Source organism: Bos javanicus, chromosome 7 (assembly GCF_032452875.1).
Source record: "Bos javanicus breed banteng chromosome 7, ARS-OSU_banteng_1.0, whole genome shotgun sequence".
NCBI classification, from domain to species: Eukaryota; Metazoa; Chordata; class Mammalia; order Artiodactyla; family Bovidae; genus Bos; species Bos javanicus.
The window spans coordinates 71,221,746-71,241,194 of NC_083874.1; the positions used below are offsets into that span (position 1 = coordinate 71,221,746).

General features: G+C 40.1%; 1 protein-coding gene across 2 annotated transcripts in view; it reads left to right on the forward strand.

The window, feature by feature from the left end:
- TTC1 (tetratricopeptide repeat domain 1) overlaps positions 1–19,449 on the forward strand; it is a 48,855-nt gene that overhangs the window by 15,686 nt on the left and 13,720 nt on the right. For both annotated transcript variants that reach the window (XM_061424235.1, XM_061424234.1), the window contains exons 3-5: positions 13,934–13,994; positions 15,055–15,167; positions 18,354–18,390. In XM_061424235.1, the coding sequence (XP_061280219.1) occupies positions 13,934–13,994; positions 15,055–15,167; positions 18,354–18,390 (211 nt within the window). The remainder of the gene's footprint in view (positions 1–13,933; positions 13,995–15,054; positions 15,168–18,353; positions 18,391–19,449) is intronic.

Consider the following 19,449-nt stretch of genomic DNA (forward strand, 5'->3'; position numbering starts at 1 on the left):
CATCTTTGATTTCTTTCATCAGCATCTTGTAATTTTCTGAGTACAGGTCTTTTTGCCTCCTTAGGTAGGCTTATTACGAGGTATTTTATTCTTGATGTGATGGTAAATGGGATTGTTTCCTTAATTCTCTTTCTGATCTTTTGTTGTTAGTTTATAGAAATGCAAGAGATTTCTGTATATTAATTTTGTATCCTGTGACTTTACCAGATTCCTTGATGAGCTCTAATAGTTTTCTGATGGCCTCTTTAGGATTTGCTGTGGATAGTATCATGTTATGTACAAACAATGACAATTTTACTTCTTATCCAATTTGAATTTCTTTTATTTCTTTTTCTTCTCTGATTGCCATGGCTACTACTACTATTAAGTCGCTTCAGTAGTGTCCGACTCTGTGTGACCCCATAGACGGCAGCCCACCAGGCTCCCCCATCCCTGGGATTCTCCAGGCAAGACCACTGGAATGGGTTGCCATTTCCTTCTCCAATGCATGAAAGTGAAAAGTGAAAGTGAAGTTGCTCAGTCGTGTCCGACTCTTCACAACCCCATGGACTGCAGCCTACCAGGCTCCTCCATCCATGGGATTCACCAGGCAAGAGTACTAGAGTGGGTTGCCATTGCCTTCTCTGATTGCCGTGGGTAGGACATCCAAAACTGTGTTGAATAGAAGTGGGAAGAGCAGACGTGCTTGTCCCTGGTCTTAGAAGGCGTGGTGTGTGTTTGCTGTCCTGTCTTAACTCTTTGCCCTCCCATGGACTCCCCGTCAGGCTCCTCTCTCCATGGAATTTTCCAGGCAAGAAATAAGAGTGGTTTGCCATTTCCTTCTCCAGGGGCTCTTCATGACCCAGAGATCAAACCTGCATCTCTTGCATCTCCTGCATTGACAGGCAGTTTCTTTACCACTTGTGCCACCTGAATGATCTAAATTTTTCACCATTGAGAGTGATGTTAGCTGTGGGTTTGTCATATATGGCCTTCATTTTGCTGAGATAGGTTCTCTGTACCCACTTTCTGGAGATTTTTTTTTTTTAATGATAAATGGGTTTTTGAATTTTGTCAAATTCTCTTTCTGCAACTGTTGAGATGACCGTATGGTTTTTCTTCTTCAGTTTGTTAATGTGGTGTATCACACTGATTGATAAGCATATGTTGAAGAATCCTTGCATCCCTGGGGTAAATCCCATTTGATCATGGTGTATGATCCTTCTCATGTATTGTTGGATTTGATTTGCTAATATTTTAAGGATTTTTGCATCTGTGTTCATCAGTGATATTGGCCTGTAATTTTCTCCCTTTTGTAATGTCTTTGTCTGAGTTTGGTATTAGGATTATGGTGGACTCGTAGAATGAGCTTAGGGATGTTCCTTCCTCTGCAGTTTTTTGGAAACATTTCAGAAGTATAGGTGTTAACTCTTCTCTAAATGTTTGATAGAATTTGCCTGTCAACATTTGTTGCAAGTGTTTTGATCACAGTTTCAATATCAATACTTATGATTGACATGATCATATTTTCTGTTTGTTGTTCAGTCTTGGAAGATTGTACCTTTCTAAGAATTTATGATCTTTTGTATTTCTGTGATGTCTATTGTAACTTCTTTGTCATCTCTAACTTTATTGTTTTGAGCCTTCTGCCTTTTTGTATTGGAAAGTCTAGCTGAAGATTTATCAATTACATCTTTTCAAAGAACCAGCTTTTAGTTTCGTTTATATTTTCCTTTGTTTTCTTCATCTCTATTTCATTTGCCTGCTCTGATCTTTATATCTTTCCTTCTACTAACTTTGGATTTTGTTTGTTCTTCTTTCTTTAGATGTAAGGCTATGTTGTTTGATATTTTTTGTGTTTCCTAAGGTAAGATTGCATTGCCATAAACTTCCCTCTTAGAACTGCTTTTGCTGCATCGCATAGGTTTTGGATCGTCATGCTTTCGTTATAATTTGTGTGTAGGTGTTTTTTAATTTCCTCTCTTATTTCTTCAGTGATCTGGTGGTAGTTCAGTGTCAAATTGTTTAGTGTCCATATGTTTGCTTTTTTTTTTTTTACAGGTTTTTTTTCTGTAATTCATTTTTAATCTCATAGTGTTGTGGTCAGAAAAGATGCTTGATATGATTTCAATTTTCTTAAATTTACTGAAGCTTGATTTATGGCCCAAGATGTGACATGTCTTGGAGAATGTTCCATGTGCACTTGAGAAGAAATTATATTCTACTTTTGGATGAATTTTTCTGTGAATATCAATTGTCTGTCTCGCTTAATGTGTCATTTAAGGCCTGTGTTTCCTTATTGATTTTCTGTCCGGATGATCTGTCCATTAGTGTTAGTGGGATGTTAAAGTCCCCCACTGTTACTGTCAGTTTCCCCTTTTATGACTGTTAGCATTTGCCTTACATATTGAGGTGCAACTAGGTTCAGTGTATATATATTTATAGTTGTTACATAATCATCTTGGAGTGACCCCTTGATCATTACGGAGTGTCCTTCCTTGTCTCTTGTGACAGTCTTTTTTAAAAAAGCCTGTTTTATCTGATGTGAGTATTGCTACTTCAGCTTTCTTTTGGTTCTGTTTGCACAGAATACTTTTTCCATCCCCTCACTTTCAGTCTGTTTGTGTTCCTGGATCTGAAGTGGGTCTCTTATAGGCACCCTGTACACAAGTCTCATTTTTGTATATATTCAGCTGTTCTAAATCTTTTGGTTGGAGCATTTAATGTTTACATTTAAGGTAATTATCTATCTGAATTCTTAACTACCATTTTGTGAATAATTTTCAACTTGATTTTGTTAGGTCTTTTTTTTCCCCTTCCCCTTTTGTTCTTTTGTGACTTGAGGATTATCTTTATTTAGTGTTGTGTTTGGGTTGCATTTCCTTTTTTGTGTGTGTTGTAGTTTTTTGGTTTGTAGTTCCCATGAGGTTATGATATAGCAGTCTATATCAGATCAGTTCAGTTCAGTCGCTCAGTCATATCCAACTCTTTGCAACCCCATGGAGTGCAGCACCCAGGCCTCCCTGTCCATCACCAGCTCTCAGAGTTTACTCAGACTCATGTCCATTGAGTCGGTGATGCCATCCAACCCTCTCATTCCCTGTCATCCCCTTCTCCTCCTGCCTTCAGTCTTTCCCAGCATCAGGGTCTTTTCAAATGAGTCAGTTCTTCACATCAGGTGGCCAAAGTATTAGAGTTTCAGCTTCAGCATGAGCCCTTCCAATGAATATTCAGGACTGATCTCCTTTAGGATGGACAGGTTGGATCTCCTTGAAGTCCAAGGGACTCTCAAGAGTCTTCTCCAACACCACGGTTCAAAAGCATCAATTCTTCGGCGCTCAGCTTACCTTATAGTCCAACTCTCACATCCATACATGAGTACTGGAAAAACCATAGCTTTGACTAAATAGACCTTTGTTGGCAAAGTAATGTCTCTGCTTTTGAATATGCTGTCTAGGTTGGTCATAACTTTTCTTCCAGGGAGCAAGCGTCTTTTAATTTCATGGCTGCAGTCACCATCTGCAGTGGTTTTGGAGCCCCAAAAAATAGTCTGACACTGTTTCCACTGTTTCCCCATCTATTTCCCATGAAGTGATGGGACCAGATGCCATGATCTTAGTTTTCTGAATGTTGAGTTTTACGCCAACTATACAAGGTTGTTTTTAAGTTACTGGACTTTTATTTTCACATGCATTTCCCACTTCCTGCAATTGTAGTCTCATCTCACAGTTGCTGGTTTTAATATCTTACTCGTATGGATGAGTTTTTACATTTACTGTTTATTTGCCTTTATTGGTGAGCTTTCCCACTTGTGATTTTCTTGTTTCTAGTTATGGTCTTTTTCTTTTTCCTTCCTTTCTCCCCTCACCCCCCCAACCCCTGCCTAGAAAAGTTCCTTTTTATCATTTGTTGTAAAGCCAGTTTGGTGATGCTGAATTCTCTTAGCCTCTGCTTGTCTGTAAAGCTTTTGATTTCTCTGTCAAATATGAATGAGAGCTTTGCTGAGAGTATTCTTGGTTGTAGGTTTTTCACTTTCATCACTTTTAATATGTCATGCCATTCTTTTCAGCAGAGTTTCTGCTGAAAAATACCTGATAACTATGGGGATTCCCTTGTATGTTAAAGTTATTTGTTTACTGTTAATGTTTTTCTTTGTGTCTAATTTTTGTTAGTTTGGTTAATATGTGTCTTGACGTGTTCCTTCTTGGGTTCATCCTATATAGTAATATCTGTGCTTCCTGGACTTGAGTGTTTTCTTTCTCGTATTAGGGAAGTTTTCAGCTATAATCTCGTCAAATATTTTTTTCAGGCCTTTCTCTTCTCCTTCTGGGACCCCTAAAATGTGAATGTTGGTGCATTTAGTGTTCTCCCGGAGGTCTCTGAGATTGTCCTCATTTCTTTTCATTCTTTTTTCTTTATTCTTTTCTGTGGTGATAATTTCCACCACTCTGTCTTCCACCTCACTTATTTGTTCTGCCTCAGTTTTTCTGCTCTTGATTCCCTCTAATTTAGTTTTCATTTCAGTTACTATACTGTTCATCTCTATTTGTATTTTAAATCTTATAGCTCTTTGTTAACAATTTCTTGTATCTTCTTGGTCTATTCCTCCATTCTTTTTCCGAGATTTCATATCATCTTTACTATCATTACTCTGAATTCCTTTTCAGGTGGATTGCCTGTCTCTTCTTTAGTTGTTCTTGTGGGGTTTTATCTTGTTCCTTTGTCTGAAACATATTTCTCTTGCCATGTCATTTTGTGTAGCTTTCTGTGTTTGTGGTCTCCTTTCCACAGGGTGCAGGAGAGTAGTTCCTCGTTCCTCTTGCCTCTAGTGACTACCCCCTGCTGGGTCTTGTCCCTCTGGTAGGTAGGGCCGTGTCAAGGAGTATGTTTTGAGGTGGCTGTAAACTCAGTACAGCTTTAGGCAGACTGATGTTGTGGTGACCAGGGCTTGCACTGGATATTGAGTGGGACCTCCCCTTTGCTCTGTGGTTACACTGCCCTGTCAGGGGCGGGATCTGCTCCCTTGCTATTGAAATGGAGTAGAAGCCCCTGGAGGTGTTTCTGAGGTACGATTCTGAGCTGTGGTGCAGGATAGGTGGGATTGGAGCACTCCCACGGGAGACGTCCCTGAGTGCCACCCTTGGAGCTGTCCACCTGTGCGTGTGCTCTGTCGTGTCACGTTTCACCGTTGTGCGGGCTCATGAGTTACACCGTTGTTGGCACTGCTCTCAGCCCTATCGTGACCATTGGTAGGCCTGTGGTTGGCCCTGGTGTCTCTCAGGCGTTATTTTCACCAGGCCACCAGCACAGATTCACTGAAGGTGGGTCTCAGCACTGTAGTAGCCATGCCCCTGGGCCTGCTGTGGTAGCTGTGGCAGCAGCTCAGCCTCTGGCCTGGCCCAGCCCCCTTGTGTATCTGCCCACAAAGCCCACAGCTCTAAAGCTGGACCCATCTCAGCTTTGAGAGCACTCATTGTCTATTGGGATGTTCTGTAGGTGCTGAATTTACAGAATCAGCAGCACGGATGTAAATCCACAGTTCGCACTGCCGTGAGCAGAGATATCATCTCTTCTCTCTCAGTCGCATGGCTCCTGGGACTCAGCTGGGGTGTCAGCCCCCTTCTCCCTGTGCACTCCCTAGCTGGTGTCTTCTCCTGAGGCTGCCCCAGGGCACATGAGCCTGCCCAGGCAGAATGGGGCCAACGCGCAGAAACCTGGGTTTGTGAGTCTGCCCACATGTGGTGGTCAAGCCACCCCTCCTGGTGCCCATGGTGGCAGGGGCCAGGGTGAAGGGGAGAGGCTGCAGTGGAGGCCACGCCCGCCGTGCACTGCTCAACCATGGAGCTTCATTTCTATGGAGGCCCAGGCTTCTTCCACAGGCATTCCTGGTTCCTGGTTGTGGACTTCCTCGCTCCCATCCCTACAGGCTTTTTCTTCATAGCCAACAGCAGTCCTCTACCCGGGTCTGTTCTCCAAACCCCACCTTCCAGCCCCCAGCCCCCATCCACACTAGCAGACCCACACTTCAGGCTGGGGTGCGTGGGGCTGTGGCACACACCATCCGGGTGGGTCTCACTCTGTCCTGCCTGCCGCCGACCAGTTGCTGCACGCTGCTCCAAGCCCCCAGAGCTCCTTTTCTGACCCTGCTGATGTCCCTGCTGGTGAGGGGGCTTCCCCAGGTGCGGGACTTTTTCTTTTCCTTCAGCTCCTCACCCCTCCCCAGGAGTGCAGGTCCTGTGCTGCTTCCTCTCTTTCCTCTGTCTTGCCCCTCCTGTGTGGATCTTGTTTGTCCTTCAGGTGTCCAAGGTCCTCTGTTGGCTTTCTGTGGGTACTGTGTGAGAACTGTTCCATTCGTAGTTGTATTCTTGATGTATTTGTGGGGAGAGATGAACTCCGTGTTCTCCTGCTCTGCCATCTTGATTCCTCCCTTCTATAGCCGCTTTTTGTGGGTTAGATCTAGTATCCCTGTATAATCAGATGTTTCTGTCAGCTGCTGCTTTTTCCTGATTGTGGTCAGACTTTCTCTTTGCCTGTCTTACAATTATTTTGTTGTTGATGAATCTGGGTATTTTAAGTAATATTGTTGCAACTGTAAAGTCTGACCCTCCCCCATGCCCCAATTATTTTTGTTGTTGCTATTTTGCCTGTCTGCTTATATGTGTAGTAATTTATCTGGACTTACCTGGACTTAGCTGTGTGATTCATTTCCTCTGGGATGTGTGGCCACTGATGGCTCTGTTTAGTTGGTTTTTGTTTTTGTTCTTGTTTTGTTTTTTTTTTTAATTTTAATTCTGGCTTTCTTGAGGTTGTGTCTGTTTCCACACAGTGTAGTGGCCATCCAGTACTGGTCAGAGATTATATTCAAACATATCAAACCAATATGGCTTCCACTTACTATCAGTGGATCTATATGTGAATTCAGAAGTATATTCCAGGTTTAGATAGTTTTCAGGTCTGCACCTCTTGTGTTTCCTTAGTACATGTGCACAGGCTTCTGATAAAACAAGGATGTGTGAATAGTTTCATCCTTCTCGAGCGTGCACACCAACTCCAGTTAGCCAGGATATTTGAAACGCTTGTCAAGTGCCTCTATGACTCTCTCTCTTTTTATCTTCCCATTACATTTTTCTGTCCCATGGCTTTTTTACGTTTGTCTTTGCCCAACCAGGACTGCAACCACAGATCAGTAGAACCCCTGGCTTTCCCCATTTGTTTAGCTCTCAGATTACAGCACCACGAGGCATGGATTATTTCACCTTCTTTAAATCAAGTCAGTCCTCCAGCAGTAAAACTGCTGGTTATTCACAACCTACCTTGTGGTGTGAAAATTACCACACTGAATGATGGGAGGAAGAAAGGGAGCAGTCCCTAGGAAGTATGCCAGGGATTTTCATGGTGATTTCCTGAAGTTCAATAGTTTTTTCATAAATAAGCATTGTTCAATTTGTCGTAAGCCTGTAATCCATTTCCAGGACACTGAAATGGTTGTGGTTGATCTTTTTGTCGTTGCTCTTAGAGGGTTTGGAAACCTCGTTTAGCCACATCAGAAGTCTCACTTAGTATTGTTTTGAACTGTGCAAGTATTTTACACTTTCAAATGTTAAAATTAAATCAGAAAGGATAATTAACCCTTAAAATGGATTACAAACAGAAACAAATTGCTGTAACTATATCAAATTGATTACATGTTGGCATAACTATTTCAAGTTAATTACATAGAGAAGGTAATTTCAATAAATTTGGACATAATACTCTGGGTGTATATCCTTAGTAGAATATATTCTAAAGTTGGAAAAAAATGAGATCTTGAACTTTATGTAGTAGATAATAAGTAGTAATAGTCGCATAGTGTTTGAAATTTTTGTTTATTGTTGGATAGAGCAAAATGAGTTAAGTATTTTGCTGTTACTGGGATTTCTGTTTTATTTCTGTATTTACTCCTGGGATTTCTGTTTTATTTAAGATGTATTTTCATGAATCTCTTCACTGAGAGGACCTAAAAGCAATGACTCCCTCATAACACCTAGATCTTAGTTTTGAAAAAATGACTGATTCCAGGTACAGGGAAGGCAGAGTACAAACTATTGCACTTGGAATATAATGTATGCCTGCAGCAAAGCTTACCCTTAGGGGGATAGATCCAGGCAAAGATTCGTGCATATCCTGAAAGTGGGCTAAGAAGTCTTGGGTAAGAAATCTGGAGTATGGCCTAAAGGGGCCCCACAGGAGGAAGAGTGCAGTCAGAGGAGGAGCTTGACTGGCCTGTTTTGCCCAGGCCTAAGGAATGTGGAATGTTCAACTCATGAAACCATCTAAGCACTTTGTAACCATCTAGACTTTCTGCAGTGCTTTTTAAAAAAAATTCTCTTATAATTTTTAAAAATAACCCGAGGTAGAATTGAATTGCCCAGTTAGAGGCGTTTTGTACAGTTGACATTCAGAGGAAGATCATGTGGGGAAGGAAGTGAAGGTAGTCCTGGGGAAGAGGTCTGGTTTGTGTTAGACTTGGAAAACAGCAAAATTTGGTTTGGGCAGTTGAAAGGAAAATCTGGAAGAAAAACAATGGCATTTCCAAGGTGGGTGCATAAGCAAAAGAATGGAATGAAGAATAAGAGATCCAACTAGTTAGAAGAGAGGACTTGTGTAGTGATGGGAGATAAGACTGAGTAGGTTGGAATAGAAGTTTGTTGCAAAAAATAAAAGATTTCTGAATCTTGAATTTTTTTTTTTTCTAACCTGTAAAACAGGTAAATACCTACATGCCCATCTCTCAGAATTGTCTTGGGAAACCGATGAGTGGACCTCTAATGTGTCTGATAGCAGATGTCAAGCAGTGAAATCTATACTGGTAGAGTTTATAGTGAACTGAATAACAGGCTGAAAAGTTGGCAGTTGCAGTGATAACTGTTGAAATAAACTCCCTTCATCAAGGGCATTGTGTTTTTGAGGTTTTCCGTGACAGCTCCTGTGATGATTCACAATACAAAATAATGTCACTATTTCCCCCTGAGCTCTCAGTGATGGGGAGGTCTACTGAGTTTAGAGTCCTGTAAAATTTCTTTGGTTCCCATTCTTAAGGAAACAGAATTCTAGAACAGATGTTACCCCATTCGGCCTCCCCAGAATCTGGAGGCATGTGAGAGGGCCCTTAACCACATTAGACCAGAACCTGGAAGATTTGCACCCAGTAATGCCGCAGGATACCAGCCCTGCCAGTTCACTTATGTGTGATGCTCTTGGCACTTGTCAGGCTGAGTAAGACTATGCACTGTGGAGTCTGTCCTTGGATTCCACAGCATTTCACAGTGTGCATGCCATCCTCGGGTTAAAGAATGTGTTCCGGCGGCAGAATAAATCCTAGTCTTTGTACTAGGATCAAGTTAGTCTCCTGGCACAGCCGGGAGACAGTGCAGCGTTCTTTTCAAAGTGCTATTTTTAGCTGTTACCAAGGAGATATTCAGCATGATATTGATAATTGCATTAATCCTCAATTTAACACAATCTGTGAAAGCAGCAGCTCTTTTCCAGTGTTATTACTTAATGGGTCACTGAGTTGTGATTTATCAGACCAAAAAAATAAAACGCCTTCCTTAGAATAATTGGCCTCTGTAGTATGTTCCAGAGCCTCTTGGCCAGTTCAACTTTTAGGCCCAGTTGTAACAACACTGTGAACTTCTCTCAGGCTGCCTGCTCAGGCTGGCCCCCGTCAGTAATTCCTTCTGGGTATACTTTGGATCTAGGCTTTTCTTGTTGGAATATTAATGTTCTAAATTTACCAAATAATGATTAAACTCTTAAAACACACTCTTCACGAGAGCCTGATCTGGCAGTCTGAATGACTGATCTGTGTTCATAAAACATTCCTGGTAAGTTGGCATTGGAGAACAGATTATAGATCAGAAAGTAGCTTAAAATTAGAGAGATTGAAGTTGTTGATGGATGGGCATTGAACTCTTCATAACTTAATGAACCGCCCTTCCCTGAAGAATTTTTATTTTTGATAGTACTGTTTTAAAAAAATATATTACAGACCTGTGATACTCATGTGATATTCATGTGATCCTATAATTTTCTCTTAATTCATTAATATGCTACCCTGCATTAATATATTTTCTAATGTGAAACCAATTTTTCATTTCACTGTTAGAACTTTATTAGCCAGTGATATATGGTTGTTTGTGTGAATTTAAGATTGATTGAATGAAGTCACTACTATTTAGAGGGTTTTCATTTTGCCCTAATTGAAATTACTTTAGAATTTTGAAGTGGTTTTTTTTTCCCCCCACCCATTTCTCCACATACCCTCCTGCCCCAACCTTTGAGCTTGGTGTTTTTTGTTTCATAATTTGTTTAGATTCTGCATAGAAGAGAGAGCATATGGTGCTTGTCTTTCTCTGATTTCTTTCCCTTAGCATAATACCCTCGAGGTCTGTCCATGTTGTATCAGATAGCAAGATGGCATTCTTTTTTTTTTTGTCTTTTTTGTCTAAGATGTCGTTCTTTTTATGGCTAAATAATATTCCTTTGTGTGTGTATAACCGCAGTTTCTTTATCCATTCATCCTTTTTTTTTTTTTTTTTTTTTTGAGGTATGTTTCTTCTGTCTTTGGCTGTGTTGGGTCGTCTTTGCCATGTGCAGGCTTTCTCTCATTGTGGTGAGCAGGGGCTGCTCTTTGTGGTGGGTGGGCTTCTCGTTGCAGTGGCTTCCCTTGCTGCAGAGCACAGGATCTAGGCACGTAGGCCCGCCCGCGCTAGTTGCAGCACGTGGGCTTAGTTGCTCCATGGTATATGGGATTGTCCTGGACCAGGGATTGAACCTGTGTCCCCTGGATTGGCCGGTGGATTCTTAACCACTGGAAAGCCAGGGAATTCCCTATCCATTTGTTCACTGATGGCCATTTCGGTTGTTTCCATATCTTGGCTATTGCATATAATGTTGCAGTTGAACATGGGGATGCAGCCATCTTTTTGAGTTAGTGCTTTCATTTTCTTCAGATAAACACCCAAAAGTGGACTTGCTGAATCATATGGTAGTTCTATTTTTAAGTTTTTAAGAAATGTCCATATTGTTTTCCATAGTGGCTTCACAATTTACATTCCTACCAGCAGTGCTCAAGGGTTTTCTTTTCTCCACATTCTTGCCAACACTGGTTATTTCTTGTCTTTTGATAATAGTTATTCTAACAGGTGTGAAATGATATCTCATTGTAGTTTTGACTTGCATTTCCCTGCTGATTAATGATGTTGAACATCTTTTCATGTTCACCATGTATGTCATCTTTGGAAAAATGTCCATTCAGATCTTGACCCACTTTTTAATAAGGTTGGGGAGTTTTTGCTTTTAAGTTATATGAGTTCTTTTTGTATTTTAGATTACCGCCTTATCAAGTAGATGATTTATAACTATTTTCTTCCATTCATTTTGTTGATGGTTTCCTTTGCTGTGCAGAAGCTCTTTAATCTGATGTGGTCCCACTTGGTTATTTTTGCTTTGAGTGTCAGATTCAGAAAATCATCACCAAGACTTACTTCAAGAAGCTTACCACCTTTGTTTTCTTCTAGGAGTATTATGGTTTCAGGTTAATCCATTTTGAGTTAACTTTTGTGTGTGGTGTAACACAGTGGTTTGTTTTCATTCTTCTGCATGTGGCTGTCCAGTTTTCCCAGCACCACTTACTGAAGAGACTGTCCTTTCCCCAGTTATATATTAGTGGCTCCTTTATCATAAATTAATTGACTGTATGTGTGTGGGTTTATTCCTGGGCTCTCTATTCTGTCTCACTGATCAGTGTGTCTGTTTTTATACCAATACCATACCATTTTTATTACTAGAGCTTTGGAAGTGTAGGTTGAAATCAGGGAGTGTGATGCCTCCAACTTTGTTTCTCCAGGTCACTTTGTCTATTTGGAGTTGAAATAACTTTTAACTGGATTCTTTGTGGGGTTTTCTTTGCTTCCAGCATAGAATTCCCTTTCTTATGTGGAGAAAGTTCCCCTTGTTGAGTGCTGGTCAGTCCCCTGTGTTCACTCTGGTCTCTTGACAGCCAAGGCATGTGACTACGCTTGGCTCATTGGAGGCTTCTGACCGAAACTTTAAATCTAAATTAGGACAAAGAAAGGGGAATGGTTAGGGTCTGTTGGCTGTTATTACAGCCCTATCTTGGCGAGACTCTTCTCCTAGAAGACACATCAATATTTTTTAGCTTTTTGACTTCAGAGTTGCCTTGAGTCCTGTCTGTTTTATAAGCCCATGTTTTAGGCCTCCCTGTGATCGTGTGAGCCCCACGGTAGCTTTCCAGTAAACTTATGCCCTTAAAAAAAATTTTTTTTTCTTTTTTGCCCAAGATAGTTCTTTTGCTTGCCTCCAGAAATCCTAACCGGGCTTCCCAAATGGCTCAGTGGTAAAGAATCTGCCTGCCAATGCAGGGACGTGAGTTTGATCCTTGGGTTGGGAAGATTTCCTGGAGGAGAAAGGGGCAACCCACTCCAGTATCCTTGCCTGGGCAATAATGGACAGAGGAGCCTGGCGAGCTGCTGTCCATGGGTTCGCAAGGGTCAGACATGACTTAGCGACTAAACAACAAAAACACTAACCAGTTCAATAGAGGATATTACAGTTCGGGCACCTTCCTCTGGGTGGTAGTAGGTAAATGTGGCCACATTTTTATATTTTGATTGTCATCACCACTACCCATCCTATTTTTTCCTGTATTCCCTTGGAATAGGCCTTCTTCAGATATGTTATAAATGAATTATTATTGTCTGCTGAACATCTGGCCTGTAATAGATGTCGTAAAAATTAGATTCTGTTTATACCTATTTCTTAGTTTCTTTATTGAGATTCATCAAGTGTTCTGTTTCTTTCAGAGTATAGTAATAAGGTATTTGGAAAGCACCCAGATCTCAGCAGCTCATTTACAGATCTTCTCCAGAAGCATTATATTTTTTTAATTTGGTTCCTAATATTTAGAGTACCAACTGTTTAGGATGTCAGCTTGTACTGTCGATGAAAGAATGTGCTAATTTTGTTTCCTCCCATTGGAGTTTTTATTGAGTCAGAAACTTCAAGAATGAAGGAAGAGATTTTTGGAGATTCTCTTTTTTTTTTTTTAATGCTGTCAAAGGTGGCATGCTAGCTCTGCTTATGCCGGCCAACTTGCTGAGGTGTTCAGGGCTGAGAGCACACAGGGGCTCGGCACGTGTCTTTTTGGCTCCACAGACTAACATTCACTCTGCCTTTGAGTCCCATGAGTGCTCTACCATCTGTGTGAAATTCTGTTGATAGAAGAGGCTAGGAAAAGAGATTCCTCTGGGTTTCTTCAAATTCCCCTGTGTTAGCCTGCTAACAGCATACCGCCTGACCCTGCAAATAAGACTCATCCCCCATAGTGCACTTTGCCAGCCTCTCTATGTCTGCTTCATGACACAGAGTGCAGTTGTAGCTAAATAAGTATTACACTATTTATTTTATAGAAAAATAATAGCTAATTTTTGAACCCTTATTCACCAGTGGATTGGAAACTTTACATACATTATCACATTAACCCATAAATCTATTAGCCTTAATTTTTAGATGAAGAAATTAACGCCCAGAAAGATCTGAAACTTGTCCAAGATCATCTACAATTAATAAGTAGCAGATCTAGAATTTTAATTTATAAAGGTAAGCATACCAGTGGGTATATTAGTTTCATTTTTAGTAAATGGAAATTACTGTCCATGCAAAAGCCGGAAACAAAGAAAACCTGGGTTTTGTCTTTTTAGTGTCAATTCACTGGATGTTTAGCCAGATGGTCATGTGTTTTTTTTCTGTGTGTTTGAGATGTAGATAAAACTGACCCAGTTCTCAAAAGTCAAGCTGCTGCCAGTTGAATAGCCTAATGTGTAATGAAAGCTGGCCTCTCTGTTCACTTATCATAATACTGTATTTATTGTCATTCTCTGATCTTTTTCAGAGAAGGAGAGAAGAGAGCTCTAGACTAAAGGAGGAGGGAAATGAGCAGTTTAAGAAGGGAGGTAAGATGTGTTTTCAGCACTGATGCTGGCTGTCTTGACTTATTCTTTTGTAGAGTCTGTGAAGAAACACTGAAGAATGTTTGGAAACAGCTAGCAGATCTGAACTGCTAACAATACTGAAGAACAAAGCTCTTTGAGTTTTTGCTTTGGGAAACTCTGATCTGGAATGTTAAAAGGCTATTTGCTGCATTGCTGTCAAAAGGGGGTCTCAGTTCCTCACTTTGTGACAGTGCTGTGAATACTGGCCCAGTGCGTCCTGTGCTGCCTAAGAAGGGTTTTGCTTACACTTCAGTTGCTCTTTCAAGTTCCTTTTTCTGTAGATGCCTTAACTAGAGAGATGGTCCTTCTGCATTTCTTGTATTTGCTTAGGGATAGTTGAGGTTCATTTTTATAATTTGGGAGAACTGTTTGATCTTATTATCAAATTTGTCACATCTCAGAGTATGTATGCTTTGGATATCTAGGAGTAGTAACATCTTCCCTTTGTTATTTTTAGGTTAAAAAAATTTTTTTTTCATATATCCTGATTTATCAATTATCACTTCTTTTTTCTAAGAGAACTAAAGGTTCTCTGAAAGTTTTATCTCTTTATATTTTAGTACTAAATATTTCAAACCTGAGAAAGGAGTGACTAGGCAATTATCTTTTAGTATCCTAACTATAATTCTGTATGTGGCAAAGAATGTATGAGTTGATCACCATTTTCTCTCTAAGGTATTTAGTCAACTACTGGTTTTTAACATAGTTGCTTTTAGCTCTATAAAATGTCTCTCCAGACATTTCAGGAAAGCATTTTTAGCCTGGTTGACTCCATGAAAGCAGAATATCTTTAATGAAAAATATATCGAGTTTTTTCTTCATCCTGGGCTGTTAATTCCAGATTTTAGTCTCTTTCCTCTGTCCAGTTTCCTAATCCCCTTTCAAAACTCTTTACTAAATTGATAAGCCAAGTGAAAGGTGAATGTATAGAATGGAAAGCTATACATCCTGAGGTCATTTGGAATACAGTGATATCAGAAATAAAATCATAACGACTTCTTATATTTTCCCTTCTCCTCAGATTACATAGAAGCCGAAAGTTCTTATACTCGAGCCTTGCAGACGTGTCCCTCCTGCTTTCAGAAAGACCGGTCTGTTCTGTTTTCCAACAGAGCTGCAGCAAGGATGAAACAGGTATGTGTCTTGGACCCTGTCTTTTTCAGAAGCACATGGACTTGCACTGTGTTTGTAGGCTAGCTTCTCTCCGGAAACAAGCACAGGGGCTTTAAAGTCGCTGCCTCTCTTTTCCTACCCCTATATTTGGCTGATTTAAAGGGCATGGGAAGGATAGAAGCATAATTTTGAAAAACTTAAGTCAGATTACTGTTCGTATTCCTTATTAAAGTGGCTGAGTGAATACTTTCACAGAAGGAAGCCTGGCACAGTTTCTACCAAACCAGGGTAGGTTAATGAATCAAACAGCCAAGTAGTACATGTCCTAGAATAGCTCCAGCTGCTTATTCCAGGCCTCTGAAACTTCAGATAAGACTCGAAGGGACAGGAAGCAGTGCTTGAAACTGGACTTCAAGGTGCTTATCCCTGAGATTCTGATTTTCTGTTGAAAGTATGGATATAGGGAGAAGCATCCAAGAGTTGGGGTGAAAAGTACCCTTAAATGCAAAATAGGTGTCAGGGAAAATTCAGAAGCATTTTTGTATTTCCAAAGGATTGAGAACCTGATGTTGCAGGGTGAATGTAGAGTAGAGGAGAATGTAGTGATATTTGTTTGGTATCATGTTGGTATTAAAAGTTAGATTGGTGATTTGTTGATATTCCTGTTTAGACACCATAGTAAATCTTGCTGGATTGAAATGGTGAGAGCTTGAAAAAAAAACAGTACCCCTTGTTAAAGACTACTTATATTCAAAGCACAAGGGTAGAGGTTTTTTTTACCTTTAAGCAACCACAAAGCAGGCATAAGATTGGGTGAAGTGGTTTTCTGTTTGTTTTGATCAGGTAACTATGTCATTTTCTTTTTGATGTCGACTGATGAGGGTTTTTAAAGGGGAGAGTGGTGGGGGGTGCACTTGAATGTTTGGACATTCAAAAAGTTTTATTTTAATCCAGGCTTGTATGTTTTGTTACTGGATTCAGTGTCCAGGGTGAAGTTTTTAATATTTTTAGAGTGATTCATGTGACACAAGAGAGGGAATAATTCTAGAGCATATAGAATATACAAACAGACATTTTGTATTAGGGGAAACAAAACAATTTTTAGATTTATTTAAAACAACATTTATTAATATGTTCTACCATCGATCAGAATTCACAACTAACAGTCTTTCCACTTAGCTGGAAAATTCTGATTTCACTTTTGCCTCTGGGAGATATCAAGCCACATTCATAGACTGGAAATTGTCATTGTGAGTTGAGATCGAGGACACCTTCAGTGTCAGAGAAAACACACCATACCCATTTGGCTCCTGGAATTTGGGATTCTTTGTTCTCACAATTACCAAAATTAGTGACATTGCTAGCATTAGGCTGCTGCTGCTGCTAAGTCGCTTCAGTCGTGTCCGACTCTGTGCGACCCCATAGACGGCAGCCCACTAGGCTCTTCTGTCCCTGGGATTCTCCAGGCAAGAACACTGGAGTGGGTTGCCATTTAGGCTAGCATTAGGCTAGTATGAGCAACTCGTTCCTAAGTTAAGAAGATGGATGGCCTTGCTAGTCTTCTGTCTGTCACAGCCGAGGGGAACTCAGACTTGCTCTGTAACTCTGACTTCTACAAGGGATAAGTTTGCTACTGGGCTCTTTTTGTTTGTTTTATTCTTTCAACTTTCATTCTTAATATTTTAAGAAGATACTAAAATTACAGACTTGGAGACTTTCAGGAATGCACTGAAGTGATTTAAGGAGCCTATTCTGAGTTTAAGGAAGTGATGGGTTAACTATTTTAAGAAGAATCTCTGAAAGACAAGTTTGCAGGCTCAGCATCCCTGATTGGGTATGCCTGGCCAAGCTTTATGTTTTGCGTCTAGAGGGGGAAAAGGCAAACTTGGAGTTAGGGCAGGTTTCAGCTCTAGGCCTGACTACACAAGAGTAAACAAAGTCCCCCAAAAAATAGGTTCTAAGAATAGCTACTTGGGGGCACAAAGAATACCACCACATCAGCTGTACACACAAGTTATAGAGATTCCTATATCAGAAATTTTAAAAATGACATTGTGTGTGTCAGACTTAACAGTTATCTAAAAGTTGGGAAAATACTGACTTCCAGTTTTCTATACTGCAGGACTTCTTGTTAGAGTTTTTAATATGTGAATTGCTATTTTGGACATTGGAAGAGATAATGTAGTTAGTGTTTCCCAGACAGCTCTGGAACCTTTTTTTGCTTATTGTGGGTAAAGTACACATACTATAAAATTGACCATTTTAACCATTTTTAGATATATTCATAGTATTAGCAATGATCATCATGTCCAGTTCCAGTAATTTTTTATGACCTTAAGAAAAACCCATTAAGCAGTCACTCCCCATCCTGGAACTGTTTTTGATTGAATCCTGAAACTCAGTTGGTAGACAGTGCTCTGAAATATTCTACAAAGTATTTGGCGTTTGCCATAGTAGCCATTATGGAAGTATTAAACACTTACTTGAACTAACATCTCTCTAACATTGTAGAACATTTCCAATTTGGAAAAAAATAGACATTTTAGAGCCTAGAAAAATTAAATAGCAGATGAATATCAGAGCTAGAATCTAGTTCTTTTGAGAGTCTGGTTCTCAAGCTAGAATCTAGTTCTTTTGAAATCCTGTGTTCTTTTCACTACACCATGCTTCTCAATTCAGCAAATTAAATTAGATATTTGGCAAATTCTTTTGTATTTTTGTTTGGTCAGTGAATCAATTAAGGTTCATAACTGAGACTACATGACAAGCCATGCTCTATCTGTATATGAACCACCTCTGTACTTTCTGGAAAATACCACTTTGGGTGTGATATGTAACAGTTCACCAAAGAGGAAGGTTACTCATTCAGTTATTCATGTATCAGTCATTTGTCCTGTTTATTGATCAGAGTTTTCTCACTATCAACATTCTAATGTAAAATGTTGCAGGCCAATTGCAGCAGTCTTTAAATAAAGATACTTCAGGAGGAAGCTCCTTGAATAATTTGTTGCCAGGAGACTTTCAAGTCAGCTGTCAGCATAGTTTGAATTTTAGCTTGGAAGTGGCATGCATGTTTTGGTGTGATTTCCTTAAAGAGCATGTATCTATCTCTGTAAGCAATTATTAATGATCAGTTTATGTCATTGAGCCTTTAAGCTGTTGAGACAGAATTAGGGTGACACATATTAATGATCTATTTCCTTTTAGGAGAAGAAAGAGATGGCCATCAGTGACTGCAGCAAAGGTACAGCGTTTTGGTCTTGTACATGTTAACATACAAGAGCATTACCTCAGCTGTGTGCTGAGTTGTGACTGACTCTTTTGTGACCCCATGGACTGTAGCCCACCAGGCTCCTTCGACCATGGGGTTCCCAGGCAAAGAATACTGAAGTGGGTTGCCATTTCATTCTCCAGGGGCTCTTCCTGACCCAGGGATTGAACCTTTGTCTCCTGCTTTGGCAGGTGGAGTCTTTACCACTGAGTCACCTGGAAAGCCTGTTAGTTCAGCTAGACAGCAAATACAGAGGCTCTCAGCCAGGTGTGTACTTGTACACATGCACCCTTCTGGGGCTGCTAAATGAGAAGCTTTGGGTCTTTCTTGGAGGTGTACTGTGCAGTAGTCATCTTAGTGAAAGCATTTTTTGAATGGATAGTTCAGTCAGTTTATCCTGTATTGGTAGATATGTGGAGAAAATTTAAACCTACCTTGGCCACAGAAACAGTATATACTTCTTGTGTGCTTGCCTTTGAAATGAAGATCTCAGCTGCTGCTGGGGCTTCTGAATCTGTGTGCTTGGTTAGTGGTGGTGGTTGCTCTTAAGTTCAACATAGTGAACAGTCTTTGTCATCTGATGTCTGAGTTCCATAATGATCTTTGCATTCTACCACCTCATAGAGACAGCTCCAGACATAGGGTCATTATTGTTTTTGTTTTTTTTTTTCCCCAAAATTTCCTGACAGGCCAGATGGTTGTCTTGTCTTTATAACCTGCTTGGTGTGGGAAACACACATAATCTTGTTCCTTGCATCTTGCTACTCGCATGAGTTTTTTCAAGCTAATATTGTTTTTTAAATTTGTATTTTCTTTTCCATTTTGGATAATATTTTCTCTGAGAGAATCAGATTTTAAAAGAACTTTATTTAAAAAAAAAAAAAAAGAAGAAGAACCTTATATATTATCTAATCCTTCTCTCAGACCAAGCATGAATTCCCTCAATTGTTTTGTTTCTTTCGATTTTTTAATAACATTAACTAGTCACCCTCTCTTCTTTATACTTGGCAATTCATTAGAGTCTCTGAATGA